General features: G+C 31.0%; 2 protein-coding genes across 2 annotated transcripts in view; one reads left to right on the top strand and one right to left on the bottom strand.

Moving 5' to 3' along the window:
• The window catches only part of LOC129976563 (protein phosphatase 1 regulatory subunit 14B-like), a 33,152-nt gene extending 21,682 nt beyond the window's left edge, over positions 1–11,470 (bottom strand). Inside the window, exon 1 of the mRNA XM_056090204.1 lies at positions 11,360–11,470. The gene's annotated coding sequence lies outside the window, so the exon portion shown is untranslated. The remainder of the gene's footprint in view (positions 1–11,359) is intronic.
• LOC129976554 (glucose-6-phosphate exchanger SLC37A4-like) overlaps positions 1–23,388 on the top strand; it is a 41,878-nt gene that overhangs the window by 629 nt on the left and 17,861 nt on the right. Inside the window, exons 2-3 of the mRNA XM_056090185.1 lie at positions 12,527–12,759; positions 20,612–20,747. Of these exons, the coding sequence (XP_055946160.1) occupies positions 12,527–12,759; positions 20,612–20,747 (369 nt within the window). The remainder of the gene's footprint in view (positions 1–12,526; positions 12,760–20,611; positions 20,748–23,388) is intronic.

The following is a 23,388-nucleotide window of genomic DNA, read 5'->3' on the forward strand; positions in this document are numbered from 1 at the left end:
ACAAGAGTATTGATGTTTTGTACACTTGCATATGTTTGAATGCTATAAAATTTATACTATATACGTTAAAATTTTCAGATCTTAATGATGGTTTAATGGCTGCATATAATTAATATTTGCTTCCATATCTGTAACTGCAGGTAATAACGAAATTGAGGAAAAAATTAATTTCAAGATTTCTTAAAATTTTAATGAATTATAAATTAAAAATTAATAATTAGGAATGAATTAAAATGAAAAGTGTTACTTTTTATTATATTAATAAAAGCATCATTTTGGAAAATGTTTTTATTAAATTTATTTATTACAAATGCTTAAAAAACAAAACGGAATCATTGAAAATGTTTTAAACGTTTTAGTTGGATATTCTCACACATTATCACTAGCGTATCAATGAAAAATTAAAAAAAAAAAAAATATTAATTTATGCTTTAACTAGGTAAAAAAGATAAGCTATGTGTTATGTGTGTGTAATCGCACCTTTAGCTATCATGAAATTCGCGCGGCATCACAGCAGCCAATCATATGTGTGCATTTAAGAAAGCGAAAGGGGCCAAACAATTGAGCAATTCTTAATGTTTCTTTTGGCCTTATATTTAGAAATAAAATTTCAAATAATTGTTACTTTGAACTTGTCTGCAACTTTAATTGATTTAATTAATTTATTAACTTGCAACTTTAATTTATTTAAAATCTTACTCTTGTTCTTTCAGAATTTCTTTGATTTCATTCCACTGTTTAGTTACTGAGACTACGCTTGCGTTATGCTTAAGAAAAATTATAAATTATTAATGTTTATTAATGCATACATTATCTATAAATATCAATATCATTATATAATTATTCACTACATAATTTTTGTTAACAAAAGAAAAAAAAATCATAAATAATTTTATCGTTATAGTCCGAACTTCTACACAAATTTTCTTGAATTTTTGTTCAGAAACAATATGAAATCCGCTAGAAATTTTAATGACGGTATCCGGACAATTCTTTAAACCTCTATTTAAGCATTATTTTTTTATATTTAAAAAAGATTCTCTTAATGTTTGGTTTTTATTATATAGAAATATAATAAATTTTTGAAATCAAACTATTTATTTGTACAGCAATCTGCATTCTCGACGCTTAGTGATTTCTATACCATTTTTTAAAAATGTTCGTTAATAAGCTACGGAGAAGAACAGCTTTCGACAGATTAAAAAAAAAAAAAGTTATTCGATCGAGCAATATTACGATTTGCTCGTTCGGTATTTTTTCGAAAAACTATACGATTTAGAAAATGATTTTGTGCATCTGATATCCTTATTTGAATTACAATTGTTATTAGGCTAAAAGAAGGGTTTTGTATGTTATAATATTAAAAAATAAATTATGTATATATATATTGGCTTATGCGATACTATTCCATTTGTACTAATATTAAGCTTACTATTTTACTTTCTTGTATGTGATGTTTGTACCACATTACCGAACGCAAAACACTGAAACATAAGGAGTGTTTTAATGAAATTTTGTGACAGTTAATAAATTTTTTTACCAATTGTGGAATTGTGAATCAATTGCAAAATAAACATTTCAAGATATAATTATTTTCAAAAAATATCGTAGGAAAGTTCTCATGCTGAATTATTTCTAAACCATTTATCTTATTATAAAATGTTTATTATTCGAATATATGTCAGTTATGCGCTGTAAATTTAACATTTAAATGGAATCTGACTAATTTATTGATGACGAAATTCGATTTAGTCCAAAATTCGAACAAAGGAAAATGTATGAAATGAGTACAGTTAAAGATAATGGAACAATTGAAATTAAAAATGCAAATAAAGAGTTATTCTTAATATTTTAGCAGTTTTCATAGATAATAGATAAATAATAAGTAATTTTAACAATAAAACATGTTTTAATGCTATCTTTAAAATTATTAATTTTAAAAACAACAATTTTAATAAAGTTGCTAATTTAAAAAAAATTATAGCATTTTTAATGCAATAATTGTTACATTTAAAGCGCGAAAATATTTTTTAAACAACGAAAAAAATTTTAATTGCTTTTTTTTTTATTAAATACAGTATGCAGCCCCCGAATGCATGAAGAGGACTTCCAAAAATTATTCACTGATGATCCGTAAGGATTCACGGTTCGGACATAGCTAACGAGAATAATTAAACAATAATTTTTTTTTAGTTTTTGCTTGAATTAAATGAAGCAAATTCAAAATTTCATTGTTAACAAAGATCCAGAAAATTCCTTCTGATTTGTTGGGAAATCCGAGGGAATAAAACCGCTCGAATTATCCATTTTTACTTGTATGCAATAATGAAATCGAAATGAATAAAATGGTAGTTCACTCTCGACTATATTAACTTTTGCGAAATAATTTTTGTTCTCAACTTCGAGGAAAAAAAAATATCACATTGCGTAAAAGCAGTTCTCAAAATACAACAGAAAAAAAAAGTATGTAATAGTTTAAATTAATGATTGCGGAGAAACAGTTACAACACTTAACTAAATGTGTGGTCATTTAAAAAGGCATTTGCTTGGAAGGTATTGCGTTACGGCGTTTTGTGTTGTAATCGAAGAACGACGAAGCTCTTCAAATAATAACACTTGTCTTCTTTATTCAGCTGATAAGCGAATGGCGTTTGCGTTTTAGATAAACGGAAACGGGTCACTCACTGTTCGATGTATATTTAACATTTATCTTAAGTTACGATTTATTTTTGTTTTTATAAATATTGTGCGTGCAATTAAAAAGCGAGTGTTATCGGCAGGGTTCTTTCCTCTTCTTCCTTCTACTATGTGCGATATAAAGGGTATTTTGGTCATCTGCACATTAAAAAAATTATTTCAGAATTCCCAATTTTTACTTTCTTGTAAAGTACAAAGTATATATAGAATACAGAAAGTATCGAAATCGTCAAAAATTTTGAAACTCCAGATTTTGTCGTTTTTGACCTTCGTGAGTTGAAAATGCATTTTAAGCATTATGTTTGACTGTCTGTCTGTGACAGAGATAATTAAAATTAATTAATTTCTAACAAATTTTGAAAATAATCCATTCTGAGGAACTTTGCCGCCGTTCGAATACAACCCGATCATTACAAAACGAAGATAGCTAAATGAATAAACTTCGGTTCACAGATTTAACATCTGTAGTGTAGACACCAATCGAATCTTGAGCCAAATCCAACCAAGATTAGGACACTTGTTGATCTACACTTTCAGAAGCGATACTTTAAAAACACAATGACTTAAATATATCAAATTTAGTATGTAATTCTTTTGACTGCAATGATAGTATGTAATTTAGAGATGGGTCGATTGGAAAAAAAAGCGTCTGAAATACATTAAAGAGTATGGGAGAAGAGAGAAAGAAAATAAAAAGTATGGTGTTAAAGAGATCGCTGGTTTATTATGTTATTTTTTTCTTCTAACATCTATATTTTCTAAGGAAAAAGATTGTTTTTGATTGTAGCCACAATCACTTTGTAACAAATAAATATATTCGTATTTTTACATTGAAGGAGCAGCTACGTGCAAGAAATTAAATGCAAGAACAAAAACATTTACATGTTTTTTTTTCTCTTGGTCATGAGCGGTAACACCCATCTAATAAAAGATTAAAGATTTTTTATATATTAATGTAATACAGCATGAATGGTATTACGTATTTTAAATCAATCTCTATAAATACAGCTCATTTTTATTTTCTCTATTACGAATGGTGATTAGAGAAATTGACCTCGAGATGTTGACAAATTCCACATTTTTAAACTTCGCAAGCACGAAAAAAAAAAAATTTTTTTTTTGTCCCTCGGTTAGTCCATTTAAGAACGCTATAACTCAATACCATAAAGAGCTACACACACTAAAAAAAAAAATCGGTGCTCAGTTTTTAGATTAAAATTGCAGCTTTTCATTACCAAAAATTATAGATTAGTTTACAGTTTTCTGCGAAATCCATCTAACGTTTAAGTATCGTCGGTAACAACAGTAATTATGAAAGGTAGCGTTTAACACTTGAAGTCAAAGCTTGGTTATAAACATCCATTTTTAAAATTTTTTAGTTTATAATGAATGATAAAATACAGGTATTTGCAAATAGGTCAGCAGCTATCAGTTTTGTATATTATGAATTAGAAACAGTTGAAGTTGTTTTTTGAATCTTTCTTTTCATTCCTAAAATTGAACTAAAAACCTGTCTACTTCTTGTGAAAGGATATCGAAGGTTTAAATAAATTATGGAATGCTCGATTGCGAATATCATCGAAATGTGATATTTTAATAAAATTAAATTTATTACTGATGTAAAATCTGAAGAAAGATATGTGATGTTATTATTATAAAACATCATATATGTTTCTTAAAGTATTTGTTTTTAAATATCTAAACGAAAACGCATAACGATGCGAAAATCTGCTTGTTCTTAAACAAAAATCGATTCGTTTAGAAAACCATTTTGAGTAAAATTATACCCAAATTAGCATAACACATGAGTAAAGGTTCAAATATTACATTGAACTAATTTTCATTTCAATTTAACTAAAATTTTATCAAAAAATATTGAATATCATAATTTTTTTTTATTACATTTATTCTAAATAAATTATTTTATAAATAACATCTTAAAGATATATAGCTACCAGAAATAAATAAAAATAAGTTTAACAAAATTTGATAATTATAGATACATTAATATAATAAATGTGTAATTTTAATATTATAGTACAAAACTTCATATATAAAAACCTAAAAAATTTTGTAAATGTGGATCTAAATTTGTTAAAAATACGTTTTTGCAAAAAATGCAAATAACCACATTTTATATCATACGGGTTTTTGTTGTGAGCATTTTTGAAAGTTAATTTTTGAATGAATGGCTTTTGTAATCTATGTATATTATAATTTTCCAAATCAGTGAAATACCCCCAGTTTTATGAAATTGAAATTAAACAATCGAGTTTTCGACGTTTGTCCAATTTTTTCTTTAGTGCTAGTTTATCCTCCCCCCCCCCCATCTTAAAAAGTTAGCTAAAAAGCGTTATATGAAAGACGAAATACAATGGAAAAAGATTATGTTAGGGCAAAGGTTTAACAAGTCATGATGGAGAAATTAATTAACATTTTCTTTTTAGATGTTTTATTTTATTATTTTATTATTAACTTTTTTATATTTATTAAAGATTTAAAATACATTTTTTAATTTCTTAAAACGTAAAATCTTTCTCCTTTTTAGTTTCAGGCTTCAAATTATCACTAAGTGACTGCCTATCACCGATCTTAGAATTTTGATTAATAACGTGTTCCAGTGGTTCGCCTTATCTTTATACTTTTACGTAAATGAAATATAGAGAAAGTATTGAAATCGTATTGAATTTTTTTGTTTTAGATTTATGATATACACAGATATACAACCGGTGGTAGTTGTCTCCTCAAACCTTTCTCACATATTCTCAAATAAAAGTATCATACCTAGGGATTGCAATACCGGTATACCGGGATACCGAATACCGGTATTTTCAGCCATTTGTACAATTTTGTAATACCGGTATTCACAAGTTTAAATACCGGTTTTTCGGTATTTACTAGAAATTTTTAAAATTTCTCCACTATATGTTCAGGTATCGCGAACATAGCAAAATAGTATGCGTTTTTGTTTTTATATCTCCATAATGGACGAAATTAATTAGCTAATTAACGGCTTAATTAATTGCTTAAATCTAAATTAGCGAAACATGGATTGTCCCTGAAAGAAAATATTGTATCCTTAACTCCTGATGGATCAACAATTATGAAAAAAGTTGGAAAGTTGATTGGTGCAAATCAGCAGTTGTGCTATGCACATGGAATTCAATTAGGAGTAATAGATGTATTATACCAAAATAAAAAAATAAAGAACAGAAGAATCCAAATACTGTGGATATAGAAATTTCGGATTTCAACTTTGAAAAGAGTAAGAGTGAGAGTGATATTCACAATGAAGATAATGACAATGTAATTGTTGAAGAAGATATTGCTAATGAGGATGAAATATTAACCTATCAAGAATTGCTTCCTATAATTTATAAAGTTCGAAAAATTGTTAAGATATTTAAACGTTCCCTATAAAAAGGATATTTTACTAAAATATATACTAACTGAAAATAAAACAGAATATATGTTAATATTAGATTCTAAAACACGTTGGAATAATTTACTCCTAGTGATGGAACGATTTTTGAAACTGAGAAGTCCAATACAAAAAGCAATAATCGACTTAAACCTGTAAATTAATTTTTGAGATAGTAAATTCGACTTAATATCCAGAACTATATCAGCTCTACTTCCAATAAAACTGACTATTGAGGCATTGTGTCGGAGAGATTCTAATTTATTAACAGCTAATCCAACAATAAATTTTATGTTGCAATCATGAAAGCACAGCACACATTACTATCTGAAGAATTATATATTACATTGAAAAATCGCACAGAAGAAAGGCATACCGAAATAGAAAATGTCTTACGATATTTACATAATTAGAATGATTTTAAAAATGAAAATAAAAAACAAGAAAAGGAAATAACCAATTCAAATCTGATTAAGTTTAGAGAAATTTTCTTAAAATTTTTTACCCACAACCCAATCCACATTCAGAAGAATTCGGTTCAATTATCGAAGATTATGATGTCACTACTGTCGATAGTGAAAAGGAATTGTCTCTTGAACAAAAATTAGAATTAGCGATAAATAAAAAAATTTCAACGAACCAAAATACAATACAGAAATCAGCTATATCCAAAACCATCCGACGAGAACTCGATTTATTTGAAGATGAGGGATTTAGAGGTAAATACTTGGAAAAAGTGTATTGCGCATTGCTAACAGTACCATCAACTAGCGTAGATGGCGAAAGAGCGTTTTCGACAGCTGGTAATTTTTACTGAAAATTACTTTTCAGGCTTAATGAAAGTACAATTGATGCATTATGTTTTTTAAGATCACATTTCAAAAAATTGTAATAGTACTCCAGACTGAATAGTGATATTTACACTTTTTTTGTGATTTAAATAAATAAGATGTTTCTTTACTTTTTTGTGATTATATACTGTTATAATTTATAAGTTACAAATTATTTTTTGTGATATTTACACTCTCTAACAAAACTGGCAAATAAAACAAAGAAACACCTGTGTTTTCTTTCTTTTTCTAAAATTTCTAATACCGGTATTAAAACCGGTATCCCGGTATTAAGATTTAAAAAATACCGAATACCGGTATTGAACTTTTGGTCCGGTATTGCAATCCCTAATCATACCCATCCCCCACAAAATGCTGTGGACCTTGGGCAAAGCAGAAAACGCCTTGCCTGGCATTGGAGTGCAATGGTTATGAAATATTAACTTGAATGGATTTAGTATATTTGCTGAATCTATCGTGTTATTCTTGACGAATTTTTTTTGGCGATTAATCCATGCCATGCGTTTAATAGTATTCGAAAATCGAATTTGCGTTTTAAACGCGTTTTTTTGCAAAAGATTGATACCTAAATTTAACACAGAACAATAATTTAGTCACAAAATGACATACCAAATTTGATATATTTAAGCAATTTCAGTTTTGAGCTATCGCGTTTACATGCTTCTGAAGGTACACATTGACAGACATTCAAATTCTTGTTGAATTTGGCAAATTTTAATTAGTGTCTACAATAATTGCGCACATTTGATAGAAATCTACAAATTTGATGTAAAGACCATACACCAAATTTCAGCCGCCTGACTCGAGGAGGTTTTTAATTATCTTTGCCACAAATAGACATAAAGCTGAAAATATGTTTTTTGAACCCTGGGAGGTTTAAAACATGGAGATTCATCAAAATCTCGAGTTCGAATTTTTTTATGATTACAATACTTTCTCCATACATCGTTTGGGGCTGCGGTGGAATGATGGTGAGGTCTCGACTTCAGATTTCAGGATTTCGGGTTCGAGACCCGATTCCAACGAAGAATCGATGTAATTAAGTGTGTCTGGTGCACGTCAAATCCGAAAGGGGCAAATGCCTCCCTCTGGTGTAGTATGGAAGCTTGTAGAGGAGTGTGCCAGCTCAAGTATCGCTTTCGTCATCTGACCGTAGTTCAAAATGACGAGGTCCTTCCCAAAATAGCCCTAGTGTTGCTTTAAAAAACGAGACGTTAATATAATTAAACTAAACTATACTTCGTATACGAGAAAGTAGAAATCTTAAGAATTTTTTAATCAGAGGATTATAAAAAATAATGTTTCCAGATTCCAGGTAATCTGGAAACGTGGAGAACCATCCAAATACCTAGGACCTTTACCTTTACCTTATATAAATACCTTTTTTTATATATAATCTAATATTTTCTGTTTGGATACTTGGTATATGAGAAACTAAAGAACTATGTAAATACGTTCCCTCCACTCGACAGCTGTTCAATTCCTTTCTGCTGAATTAAAGATCAATGTTAAGGCGGCAGGTGGAAAAGCAACCTTAGTTTGTTCAAACTGAGCAGGCACTTGGGCTTATTTAACTAATAAAAGCTGTATATGTCCTTTCCATTGGAAAGTAATACTAAAAGAGAAAGACCATTTCAACTCTAGAAGTATGAACATTGAAGAGGCGTATTTCATAAATTTGAAGCAATTTTCAAAATCATTAACTCCCAAATAGATTGAAGATGGAACGACATTTTTGCTCTGAAAGGACGGAAATGAAATGATATCTTTTGTCACAACTGTAGAACTTATTTAAAAATTGACAAACACACATTTTCAGGCAGTTTGTATAAGATTGGAAGAAATTGTTTCATACTTTTTAGCCCGTTTTAAAAACGCAGTATATTGATTATTTTAATTGAAATTATTATTTTGAAATAGCTTGTATAACTGTATAATGTATGAAAGTGCTTTTCATATTACCGGAATGAAAAGGAATGTTATTCAAAATAGACACGTTGTTATCAACAGTCTGCCAAACAACTTTTAAAATTGAAACCATATGAAAAGAAATTCTCAAAACGAATTATTTTACAGCACAATAATAACAGTAAGCGAAAAGACATGCAGCAAAATGAAAGAATTTCCCTTTTAGTTTACCAGCATTGAACTATACAATTATTATTATTTTTTAAAAATAATTAATCTAAATAAGTAATACCAATCTATATTTGCTTGTTTGAAAACTGATCTTTTGTGAAAACAAAAGAAAGTAAGAAAAACAATCTATGTTATCGGCAAGGCATATTTGAATCTATCATATAATTTCACGTATTTCGCTCAACAAAATTTTAGAAATTTGATTTACTAAAGATCGAAATATAGACTTTACCATTCATTTCGAGATTTGGAAAAGAAAAATTAAAATCTTATTTAGTTAGCTGTATGAACACTCTATTTCGTTTCGGCCATACGACCTTGCACGTTTTAACGGTGCGTCCACGCACACACACACAAAAGATGAGTCAGAGATCTCTTTTTTCATCTTATGCAATTTTCTTTTTAGATTTTAGTACGTAATTATTTTCTCCACTCGTGTATATTAGGATTAAATAATACTTTAAAATTTGTTGAAGGTATTTTGAATCACCCTATTCTGTCTTGTAAAGTATGTATCTTTCATATAAATGAAGTAAGTGCCATCTGCACTATAAAGCTTTAATGCCAGGACACTAGGTTCGTATCACAGGTGTATGTATTTGAAGCAAGCGGGAAACATTCGACTATAGAAAAGTGTTCTGTTACGAAGATAATAACTTTATGTTATGAAAAGAGATACAAATTGATTGATTTAAATCCCTTTATCAGAGCAGGATGAGAAAGTAGCGTCTCTTTTTCTGGAATTCGGCGGCACAAATGAAATGAATAATTACTTTCTCGGTGTTCTATCAATAGGAATATTTATAACTTTTTGGCACAATGACGTGAGGTGGCAGAAATTGGAACAAGGCTTATCTCACAACGCCGTCGCGGATATATTATTTGCGTCTCCGATATTAAGTTCTATAAAAGGGAACAAGCGCTAAGCACGATACAAAGTGCTAGCATCCAATCAAACTTAAAAACAAATGTAATATTCAAACATTACATAATTTTTACTTGTATGATAGTTGAATTAAAAATAAACCGTTAAGGCTAGTATATATTGATTTTATGATTGAATTTTCGGTAGCAAGAATAATTAGGAAATTACTGATAGAAATAATACCCAAATATAAATAAAATAATCCGTCTATTTAAAATAATAAGAGAAACAAAAGAACCAGTCATCAAAGCAACAACCATTCAACCAATTCCGAAAATTTACGTTTCATATGAAAGCTGCCAACCCCTAAATATGCCATTAATGGACTCCGCCCCCCCCCCGCTCTCCATTGCAGTCAAATGAACGAGATTATTTTAGACATTTTAAATTATTTTATTTATTTGCCTCGAAGTTGCTGTTCGGAATGTTTAATTAAATTTTATACTTCTTTTGAAAATGTTTTATAGCGTACAGAAAAAAGTTATATGTAGTTTAAAAATAGTGTAGTTTTTAAAAATATTGTGCTGCAACTGGCATTTTAATTCATTTTAAGTTGTAAATGAGAAAAGGATTTGCATATTATAATATTTTATATAAAATATTTGTAAGTTAAAAAGCTTATAATTTAAATCTTGAATAAAAAATTCGAAGTGTTTTCCTCACGGATAAATTAATTACATTTTCTCATTGTAAATGAGACAACTGATTAAAATCATTTGAGCAGAAAATCCGACACAATGTTGAATTAGTCTTTGAAACATTTAATCTGTTCTTTCAAAGTCGTCTACTTCCTGAAATTACAAAAATACCTCTCATATGCCTTATATTGCTTGAATGGGCTGTTTTTGTATTGAAACCACAGCACTCTAATATGCGCTAAATTTTATAACTGTAGAATGGAAGAGATTTGTAACATAGTGGACCTTACAAAATTTATAATGATATTACTTCGTACTCAAGTGTTACTGCATATCAATTTAACTGTGGAATGAATCCCACATATCACAGACGAATTAAAATAGGTTTTCTAAAATACTTTATTAACTGCATAGCATGAAACAAATATTTAAAATAAAATTATTATTGTTGAAACAAAATTATGAATGGATAGAAATGCCATCTGTCCGTGGAACTCGTTGAACTTCTGTCTGTGGAATTCGGACAGAAATACTCATTTTTTAAAATTAAGTTTTAAGCATAAATTATTTGACTCATTTTGTTTGATTAATTTAATCTATAACTTGAATTAAATAATTATTTCCTCATAATAAGGACTTTACAAAATAAGGAAAAAAAAAACACATTATCTATGAAAGTGCCAAATACCTTGATCTGTTGAGCAAATGTCCCAAATTTGTAAGGAATTGCAATTATAATTTTCTTAATAGACTTTCTGTTTACAGTCTCTCAACAGCCCATTCTTTGACGAAAATGAACGAGTAGCTTGTTTTAGTAACACGGTTATTCGGTCTTTTGTTTTTTGCTTTTGACTTTCTTTAGATTTTGAGCGGCAGCCAACTTTAGCTTGGCATTAATGATAGAATATTCAAGTTTCACAACTAAAGTGATGAAAGAGTTTCGGTTTCTAGATTTTGACATTTGTGAATTTACCATTTTTTCTACGTTTTGAAAGGAAAAGCAGCGGAAGCAGTATCTTGAAACTTTCTCACGTACTTTCTAGCTAGTCTGATCCCTTCCTATAAAATTTTGGACCTTGACCAGAGCCATGAACGTTACGAGAAATCGGATTTTTGTTTTCGGAGCTACGAACATGAATGTTTTATGTTTCGTAGTACAGTAAGGAAAATCGAATATACATTTTGGATGCTTTTTTTTTGTCGAATAAAACCAAAATCTAACATACAATTACAACTCCAGTAACAAAATCGCATACTAAATTCCCTGTATCTGAATCGTTGCATTTTGGTGTTACAGCATTTTCATGCATGCGAATGTACAAACTGATAGACGACTTCTTTCTCGATGTATTTCGTTGAAAATTTGACAGTTCTGTACTTTAGAACTGTGTACCAAATTTTATCCATCTGGCTCCATACGTTTTGTAGTTATTATTTTTTCTGTCTCGGACAGGCAGACAAATTTCCTATGAATGGATTTTGCTCGAAATTACATAGAAATCTACAAATATGATCTAAAGATTACATACTAAATTTGATTCATTTTAAAGCATTTTTCATGGATTGCCTTCACAGGGAGACATAATTTCAAGAATGACAGACATTAATTTTCATTTTAGTTTTTTAATTAATTAAAATTTCAAACATATCACAGAGAGTTGCACATTCCCACCTTCAAAGACGTATATGTGCCAAACTGGATAGACATAGGTCAATCAGTCTGACTCGCAGAGTGCCAACACACGCATTCACACATTCATCTTTGTGATTGTTAGAGATACAGCAATTTGTTTTGTCTGCTTTACTTTTCTGAAAGTCATCTCTTTAATTGCCTCATGAACGTCTGTTTTTACAGGGCTGATCATCAGTTGCCAAAACGTGGCATATGCCATCAGCAAGTTTCTAGGCGGAATCTTGTCGGACCGCATCAGCGCTCGCATCCTGTTTTCAGTGGGGTTGACTTTCTGCGGATTGGTCACTCTCGTTTTCGCCACTTCCTCCTCGGTACCAGTCTTTGCCTTGCTTTGGTTCCTCAACGGATTCGGGCAGGGCTGTGGATGGCCTGCCTGCTCCAAGATCCTCAGGCAGGTAAGAATGACCGATCTACGAATGACAGTCAAGTTTTACTTATCTGAACGAAATCGAATGTAAGATCATTGCATTTTCAGTGCATTCGGAATTCATTCTTTGGAATATAACTTCACTCTATTCAACAATGGGGCAATGGCTAGGTTGAGCTAGTTTGATTGAGCGCTAAAATGTGTTTTTCATATAGGTGCAAAGCTATAGGCTATTAGTGAAATGATCAGATTTTTGAATTTCGATGAATTAGCTCTCCATGATAGGTAAATGAATGTATGAAAGAGCCGGAACATGCCGGAATCTTTTCAATCAATCTGGCACAAGCTCGCTTTATTCTACTGCATGCAATCTGATGGAATAGCAAGTAGATGAGAATAAGATGAAAGCAATGTTTTATTCTCTTTAAATGTATTATTATTTCAACTTAATGAATACCTTTTTTTCATATACAAAGTATGTTTAATAAAAGCAATTTTTTTTATAAAAAAAATAGTTTTTTATAAGTGTGCTAAAAAAGAAATTTTAATTTCTTTCTATTTTTTAATTCTGAACTAGCAAGCCATTATTATAAACGTTATAGAATCTGGAAATTAAAAATTTTTTTGTTCATTATTTTTTGCCTTTGATTTATAATTTGTTGTTGTTTCATATGGCACTTGCCATGGACAAGCCCGCTGTTACGAAGACAGCGATTTTAAGCCGGAGGGGGAGCGTCTTGTTTTTATGGTAGCACCATCCAGGGCCAAGAGAACGACTTAGCTACACATACGTCACACTTTTTACGGGGCGGACTTCAGAATTTAGACCAGAATCAGAGAACGATCACCACTGATCTAGTGCTCCCAGTAGTATTACTCACGACATGGAGGACTTTGTGACTACGACATATTTTTACGTGCGCCAGCCACTACACACACGGAGAGTCTTCGGCCAGTGGGATTCAAACTCGCAACCTAAAGGACGCGAATCCAACGCTCTACCGACCAGGCTATCCCGGCCCTCCTAATTTGTTGTTACTAATATTATATTACCTCGATTTTGGTTTTGTGAATCCAGGTACGAAAACTGATTCTATCAAAAGCCTCATCGTCAATGCTGGATTGTTGTGCAATTTTAATGACGTTGAAAGTAAAACGTCTATCAAGATATGGCGCTGAAGCAATGCGAGGAGTGACGCCTGAAATGTCGTTCTCATCATTTGATGACTTTTCAAAATTACGGGATTCATCCATATCGGTCATACTGTTTCAATACAGATATTTATGTTAATCAACTAAACTTTCAACCAATTTTCACTTCCAAATGGCGCTAATCGTGGGAAATGGAAACTTAATGATACTTGCAGGGTATTAAAATATAATTATCGAGCATGTACTGCTGGACAGAATTTTAAAAGATTGTTTATATAAAAACTCGATTATGAATTTTCTTCTTTACAAACATGAAACAGATCAAATTAAGTAAAAATTTGTACAAATTAACTACACGTTTGGCATTTTTTTTAAAGAATAAGGATTTAGCTTAAGCGTACACAAATATTTTTTTTTCCATATCTAATTTTTCTCACACTTCATTTCCCGTTGAAATTCACCCTTTTTCTAATTTCCAAGACGCTACGCCTGAATAAATTATGAATTTTAGTATTTGCAGTGATGAAGATGATTGATAATACGTTTCTGGATACGATAGCTGAAACAAAATTCTTGACTAATTTACTAAAGTTTGTAATTAACCAGTCGGATATTTTCACTTCGGTATAGATTTGGTGAATAACGAAAACTCGTCTCCTTGCTCTGTTATGTGTTTTAATTAACGTGTAGTGAGAAGTAATAATTGTGTTCTGGTTTTTTCTCACTGCACATTCTCACCCTTCGTTTAAGTATAGTACACTCCCGACTATCCGGCTCCCGTACTATCCGGCCTAGTTTTCCTTTCGTAATTCAATAAGGAAGGCAAGGCTTGCATTAGCAACATTGCCAAATAATTGGACTCGGGCGGCTGCTACGATCCTCTTATGTACCGTGTGCAAAATACAAGTTGTGACAGGAAAACAGCAGCGTTCTGCTCGTTGTTCATTGTTTCGTTAATGTGTAACGGACCTCAATTATTGCCTCTGTTCCTGGTTACAACTGCACAGTACATATAGAATTCGTGAATTGTTCTTGGACATACTTAGTGCTTTTTTAATTTTACCACAGTGAAGATTTCAAAATGGGTGATAACCTAAAAAAAAGTTTCAGTGACTATGAAGGAGAAATTAAGCACCATACAGCTACTAAACGGCGTATGACCGGTAACTGCTTCTATGATTCACTGGCCGCGTTCACATTCTTCTTGGTTTGAGATAAATGGAGGGCTTAATATTCAATAAGAAGGGAGAAAATACGTATTATAACAGTGAGTTTTGATATAAATCTTTATCTTCTGGTATTGGTGGGAAAAGAAATTAATTCATAGAACTCCGGCCTATCCGCCTTTTGTTATTTGGCCTACCCGATATATTAGGCTGGATGCTCGGGAGTGTACTATATTTGAATTTTTTTCAGAAATAGAAAACTATGGAGAGTGTTAAAGCAAGTACTATTATAAAATACTTGCTTCAGATTTTCAGGACCTGATTTGTATTTATCTTGCAAAGCATTGCCAAATACGAGTAAAAATGAACAGTCATAGCTCAGACAATGAATATATTCGGAGCAAAAGTGTTCTACTTTTTTTGTAAATTTACTCAACATGGCTATTTTGTGTAATCTTCGTTATAAAGCGAAAGGAAACGTGTATGCATGTCGATTTCCTCTTTTTTATTCATTGGACTCAAAATTTTGTATAATTTTAGTATATTGATACATATTCATTGATGTACAGACAGATTCCGTTAAAAATCGATTGAAATCTATAGTTCTATGTGCAGAATGCATACATTTCATCTTACCTCCTTATTGCGTTTTTTAACTATTTCGCAAGAATACGTGTTAACGTATTTTGTGACAACGAAAGTATTAACGGAGAGTATCTCCGTTTCTTATTCTTCAAGGAAGTTAGGAAAGAAATAATAACTTTCTTGCGCAGGATAATTTGCGCCAAAAATTAAAACACATATTATTAAAAAAAAGAACTAATTCGTATGGCATATTCTTTGAAATTCCTTTAACATTTTCGAAATAAGTTTCCTTTTATTTATCATTAATTCTTGAAATTCGGTGGTCTCCGAAAATGCACTTAAAACTGTAAGAAGTCGAACATGAAGTTTTTTTTGGGGAAAAAATCCATTCGTGCCCTTATATATTTTTTTCTAAAGAAAGGAAATGGGAAAGGAAAATGTTTGAAAATTAATCGCAATTTAAAAAGTCTATCGCTGCTATTATTCTTTTTATATTTTGTGCTGTTCTTTTAAACAATGAATGCCTTGGAATCGCTTGTGTTTTAGCTATTTTATCAATGATTTTATTTGTTGAATTTTATTTTGTGTATCAACATCAAATTAAATTGCACACGAGCGACGAGTTTTTAATTTGAAATGGCAATTTAGGTTGTTTTACTTAAACAAAAATTAACTCTAGTTTTAAATATCTTCTTACTTTGAGGTGTTTGCTTTGACTTGATGTCCAAAAAATGCAGTTTAATGAAATGACAGGTTTTCGATGTACCACGTGCCGTGTTGTTTTGATAGCAAGCAACAAATCATGATGCAACCTCGCGATATAAAACAGTTTCTAAGCATACTATTTTATTCAAAAACTGGTAGATATATGATAACGAGTAACTAATTGACTGTTGAAAGGTATTCTCATTTTCCTCCATGTAAAACATAAAAGTAGGACAATTTCCATTGAAAGTGTCCTATACAACTCCCTCCCCCTCCAAAAAAAATTAAAGGTATTGGAATTAAGCCAACAGTTTATCTCATGCAGCGGTGTGCTTTGATCAAAAGAAAATGCTTCTCTTTACTTTTTGTTTTGGCAGACACTTAATGGACTTATCACATGGTTACGATATTTGTTCGTTCAAAGTATATATAAAACATCATATCCTACAGTATCTTGTACTAATAAGGATTAGAAACATTTGACAAAGACACATTTTTTTGGGATTACTCTCTTTTACTTCTATCCTTTCTTTTCTACTTTCTCTTTTTACTTTCTTGTATACGTAGTATTGTGAAAGTATAGTAATCGTCAAAAAATACGAACTCGAGATTTTGACGCATCTACACGTTTTAGACCCCCACGAGTTCGAAAAATTTATTTTTTGGAAAATATTCGTCTGTGAGTCAGTATGTGACAAATATAATCAAAAACGCTTTGAGTCAGTCTCGTGAAATTCGATATACGGTCTTTGCACTCAATTTGTAGACATCTATGAAATTTTGAGCAAGATTTGTTCTGAGGAGGTCTTGTCTGTCCGGCTGTTCGAATATAAGTTAACATGATGACGACAAAGCGAAAAGTAAATGGATGAAATTCGGCACACAGATTTAGCATCTATAGTGTAGACATTTCTCAAATGTTGAGTAAAATCCAATAAAGGGTTCACCATCTGTCGGTTTGTACTTTGAGAAACATATAAACGCGATAACTCAAAAATGCAATGTGTTAAATATATTATATATGTTATAGGATTTTGTGACTACAAATGTAGCCTTTAAGCAAATTTTATTTCAATCGATTTTGAAAAACGCATTTAAAATACTGATTAAATTTTCGGATGTTATTTACCGCATGCCAGGGATTCATCGCCAAATAGCTCGCCAAGGATAACGTGACAGATTCAGTAAAACTGCTAAATTCATGCCAAAGGTTAATAGTCCGCAACTATAGTACGCCAGTGCCATGCAAGGCATTCTGTGTTATAACACCTTTATTAGAGAGTATGCGAGAATGTTTTGGGGAGACCATATACACTGGTTTTCTCTTACGGTTTTTAGGTGCGATTTTCAAAATAAAAAAAAATAAAAATAGAAAAATATATTTGTTGTCATTGAGAAATATTTTTGCTACAGAATTACGAAATGTATTGTGGATCATCATTTTCAAAAATCCTTTTTTTTCAGCAATCCTTTCTAAACTTGTGTTTCAGGTTTATTATTTCAAAGAGATCTTTGAAAAGATGAGGTTTCCTACTGTGAGTGTGTCGAAGTGTTGTACCAGAAATATGTACGACTTGAGGGAGAAATACAGGAGAAAAAAAAGAGGGGAGGGGTTTATAGAATTTTACTTGAACATTTTCCCACATTGTTCATTGCTTATTAAATGTCGAAACTGAAAATTCAGTTAATGTTCAGGATTCTTTTTTCTAAGTTCGAATATATATTTCATGCTAATTATAGGCGAAACTTCTTGCATCTAATTCTATAGTAACTAATACTTCCATTATTTATGTTTTAAAATACTGAATTATCGTCCTCAATTCTGTCCTAAAGTTTTTTATTTGTAATTTGTATCTGATCTTTTTCCAACTTTATACATTTAAAAACTTGTAAATCTGTTTTTCACAATAGCCGATAGATGGCAGCACGAAACAGTATATATCATGTGAAAAACTTCGACAAGAAATTTAACCTTTATTTTATCTCCTAAATTATTTGTCTGTATACACAGCCGGCCTTCTCTGTAAAGGGGACTGGGTGCAAGGAACTATTTGGAGCCCTACATTTTTTTGAAGTAAAAAAAACTACAAATATGATGTTATTGCTTGTTTAGTTATCAAGTAATTTTGATTTGCTATTAATTACTTCAGAAAAATTACAATTTTGTGCAATTTTTTTTCGATGCTTAATATAGTTTATTTAAGAGATCTACACACATTCCTAACCAACAACAATACTTTTTTAATTTTAATTCGTTGAAAGAGTGCTCAGCATTTCTATGGTAATTGGAAATGACAAGAAAAGTTTTAACACTATTAATACATTTAGAAATAATTCTTTATAATTATTATTTAGTATGTATTGCAATATGACATTTGTTTTATTTACGTCCCTTTCATTCAAAATCAAATCTTGTAGCAAACCAATTTCCTAGATTAAGTTTTCATCTACAACCTGCTATAAAAACTTTACAACGTTTTTCTAATTACTGTTTTGCTAAAGTTTTTATATCAATGATTAATTGGCTTACTTTTAAATCTATCTGTACTATAACAGTATCAATTACTGTGTAAAAAATAACATCTAAATTCCTTGATCGGGTTACCTATAACTTCATCTTTTGTTATTTCAGAATAGAATCTTTTTCTTTTTCGAATTCGGTTTTTAGGAAAATGTTTTTAAATGTCTTACTGGACAGCCTCGTGTTCAGTAGATCTTTTAGAGGGTTTTTACGGCCGTGAAGAGAATCTAATGCAAACGCACATATTCACCGTTCGTGCCGAAAGGGTTAATACAATCCTAATTTTACAATTCATAGAATTTGCATTTTTTTACGAATTTTTTATTTGAAAACTAAGTTAATAAATTTTTTGAGACTGCCAGCGGTTCCCTCCTTCAGCTCTGTGACTCTAGGTAGCTGCCTAGTCTGTCTAATCGAAAATCCGCTATTGGTGATTGCGCTTCTGATTCGTCACATTTACATGCAACAAACTGTCCATCCTTTGACAGATTTGCATCAAAATTTAATAAAAATCTGTAATCGTAGATGTTAAAACTGTAATTTCATTTTCCCAAGTTACGTTTTTGAATTACTGCGTTTATATGCATTCAAACGCACAGACCGATAGACCGTCAGTGCATGGTTTTAAATTTGATACAAATATGCTTTATAAAGGCTAAATCTTAATACCAAATTTAATTTGTTTAGATCTTTATGCTTTGTAATTATTTTGTTCAACTGTACCGTTGAATATTTATAGAATAAACCTTATATTTTAATATAATTTTTTTGATAATATTTTGTCACATATTCTTTCGTTCAGTTTGATTGAAACCTCTCCATTTCAGCAGTAAAAAGTTTTATGTTTTCCCATATATATGAGTGTTTGCTATAGCACGTAAAATCATTGTTCAAACTTTCAATATATTATCAGCTTTCTGATGAAATGGGATAAGTAAAAATCTTTTTTTTTTTTTTGCATCAATTTTTTTTTAGTCTCCTAAATATTCTGGTGACCGAAGATTCATGGTAAAATGTGAGTTCAAGTGTATTTTCTACATAATTCAAGTAAATGTGTTAGGATAACGGCTTTATTAGAGAATATGCGGGAAAGTTTTAAGGAGGCAACTCTAAACTTTACTTTGTGAAAAAAAGTCAGTTTCATTTATTTCATTATTATCCATTAGCAGTATGGTAGTATAATGAAGCTGCAAAGAAACAAAACAAAACAAAAAGTTGTCAGTTACAAAGCACTCCCCTTTAAAGAACGCAATGTTCTTGCAAAGAGGGATATCGTACCTTATTTCTTCTTGATATTTTAACATTTGAATGCCCACGATACTCTCTTGATCTTGCATAGACGATGTTGTATGCTATTAACATAGGAATATTTTCAACTTGCAGTAAAGTAAACGGCTCTGCTAAATCGCCGTTGGTGATGCTTATGACTAGAATTTTTCCGTACAAGAAAAATGAATTTAATCTTCGAAAGTTAAATTTAATTTGCATCGAACAAAAATACAGATCAAAGTTTTGATGAAATATAATTTAGAAACTGGTATTTTCCGATCCTGAAGCCGAGACCATCAAGGTGGCCATTATGGCCCCATATTAATTTCACTATTTCTAAATATTTGTAATAGTAAATTAAAATATATATAAAAAAAAAAGAAATAAAACGATCTATTTTCTGATACACTAATAACAATATGTGTTTGAAAATTAATTTGTTGCTTTTATCACTTTAACGCCTATGTTTTCTTTCTGTGTAGTGGTTCTCCCCGACCCAGTTCGGCACCTGGTGGAGCGTGCTGTCAGCCAGCGCTAACATCTCCGGGGGTCTTTCCCCTTTCTTTACGGCCTTTCTCATCCTCAACTATGGATGGAGATTCTCTCTCTTCCTGGCTGGTGACGTTTATATTTTCAATTTCTATTAATTATGCTTTTTTTTAGTTTAGGACTTTTGACGTACTCTGCATACTTTATCCCATGCATTGCAAATGTATTACCACGAAGCTAAGTAAATATAACACAATAGAGGAATTTCTTTACTTTACGAAGTATCCTTGGAGAAAATATTTTAATGTTCAAAAAATGTATAACGAATGCTGATTTGGGTGAATCTGCAGATTTCTGATTTCACGAAGTCCTCCAAAAATTGTTTTCTGAATTATGTCTATCTGTTTGTTGTCACTTATGGCACTTTACAAGCCCGCTGACAGTTATCTGTCAGCGATTTAAGCCGACTGAGCGTCTCTTGTTTTTTCAGTAGCGCCAACTAGGGCTAAGAGTACGACTTAGCTACTTCATGCGTCACATTCGCATGCACAATTCCTGTTTACAGGGGGGCACATTCACACACCTTACAGATGGAACACAGAAGAAGAACAACCATGCCCGAACCAGGACTCGGGCCCGGTGCGCCCAGATCACGGGGAAGACTTGCTACCCTTATGCCAGGACGCCGGCCTATTTGTTGGTAAACTAGCTAGATTAATGAAAATTAGTATGTCATTTTTTCATCTAAATTGTAGTATCTACCCTATAGACTATCTACTCTATCCTATAGACGAAATTTGTCTATAGGATATCCCTGTACATATGGACTCGATAACTTAAAAGTGCAAAATATTTGATGAATTCAATTTATAATTTGGTTTTATTCGCAGAATTTCATATTTGGTTATGATTCTCGATGAAAAATAACTATAAGTTGATTGTCTGTCAGTCTATCTAGAAGGTGATAATTAAAAAACGACTGAGACAAATAACATTTTTTTGGCCCTTAATAATTGTATCAGATTTTGTTTCGAATCGGAGAAAAAAAAGGCTCAAAATGTTATCGCTTCCCTGCACATTTATATTTATTGTAAAGAAGTGAGTTTTACAAATATTTTAATGGATGCCAGGTCAGTGATCTCCTGCCTTGGCGACCATTTGATGATTTGGCAACAAAAGTAAATGGTTTTAGGTTAGGTTTGGTTATATTAACGTCCCATTTGAAGCAACACTAGGGCTATTTTAGGACGGACCTCGTCATTTTGAACCGCTGTCAGATGACGAAACAAAAGTAAAGGTTTCCGAATATATCCAAATCTTGGCGATATTTTCATTAGAACACGAGTTCCAGGGTTTGTTCTAGAACATTTAATGCCCTGCCACAGAAGTTATAAAAACAGAGGCGCACAAATGAGAGGAATAGTAGTCGAGTCCAAAAAGAGAGAAAAAGAAAATAACGGAGTGAATTTTTTCTTTAGAATGTTGATCTGCAGCGAATTCTCTTACTGGGCTTCATACTATTGAGATTGTTTAGCAACGATTTACTACTCTTGTGTGGTTGATTTCTACAAGTGATGCTTTGTATATGATTGGCTTCTGGTTTGTTTCCTTTGTTTCTTGTTATCATATAGAATGAAGCGCCATTATCCATTTTTAAGCCTGTTGGACTTATCACCATAAATATACAGGACATGTTTCTGTAACATTATTATAGTTTATATAACATATTAGGAAGATCAAAACGTGCTACATTTTGTTAATTTATATGAAAATCGAGATAAGAATATTTCTGTTTGTTTTGGCCTCTACAAGAAGACTACTAATGAGAATGAAGACTACTAATGAAGAATTTAAATTTGTAGCATTAGAGGATTCTATCTGTATATATAAACTGTTAACTTAAGTAGCACAAAAATCGATCTTATTACTTATTGTAGAATGGAAGAGTCAGATGTAAACAAATTACTATACGAGCATTGTAGACAACTTCATTGAATATTTAGTTCAATACTTCGTTAATTATTGAAACTCCAAAGTATTATTAGAAGTGTTGTGTACAGGGTTCACCAAGAACATTATTTACTCAATGGAAATCAAGGGCAAAAGAAATTAAAAAGTGGGCATTAAACAAAGTTTAATCAAGTGCGAGAATAGGTTTAACCATTGTCAGATAGATAACTGCTATGATTTATTTATGGGCATTGACCTACCAAAACTATTATCCAATAAAAATAGTTTTCACATTATATAAAATCTCAGAGAATTATTATTTTTAATGATATCAGTTTCATTTCTGTACAAGGCTTACTTTACTTTTTATAATTTTTAAAAAATGTAATACACAGTTTGTAGCTATTAATTTTCAATGTTATGAACTGCTCCATCAAAGCTTTTAATTGTGAGCTTTTGCCATTGTTACATCAAGAATGAAAAAAATTCTTTTTTTTTTTGGAAACATTAATTTCGAAGCAAAATTTTCACTTCTGCTTTCATTTCATAGTATATACACTATTAACTACGTGCTATTGCATATTCAATTAAATTCAATTTTAGTTTTTCGATCTTATTAAATTACACTGTGAAATTTAAAAATAAAATTACACACTCCATATAAATATTTAATGGCCTAAAAGGTCAATAATCTGAGGGAGCAGTTGATTGTCAAAGGCAGCTAGCATTTATAAATAGGTTTTCTCTATGAAATATGAATATGATTGTGCGATGTTACTATCATTGTTTTACACAATGCATCTCACTCTAGGAAAGTAAT

The sequence above is a fragment of the Argiope bruennichi genome, chromosome 1, assembly GCF_947563725.1.
Source record: "Argiope bruennichi chromosome 1, qqArgBrue1.1, whole genome shotgun sequence".
Taxonomy (NCBI): domain Eukaryota; kingdom Metazoa; phylum Arthropoda; class Arachnida; order Araneae; family Araneidae; genus Argiope; species Argiope bruennichi.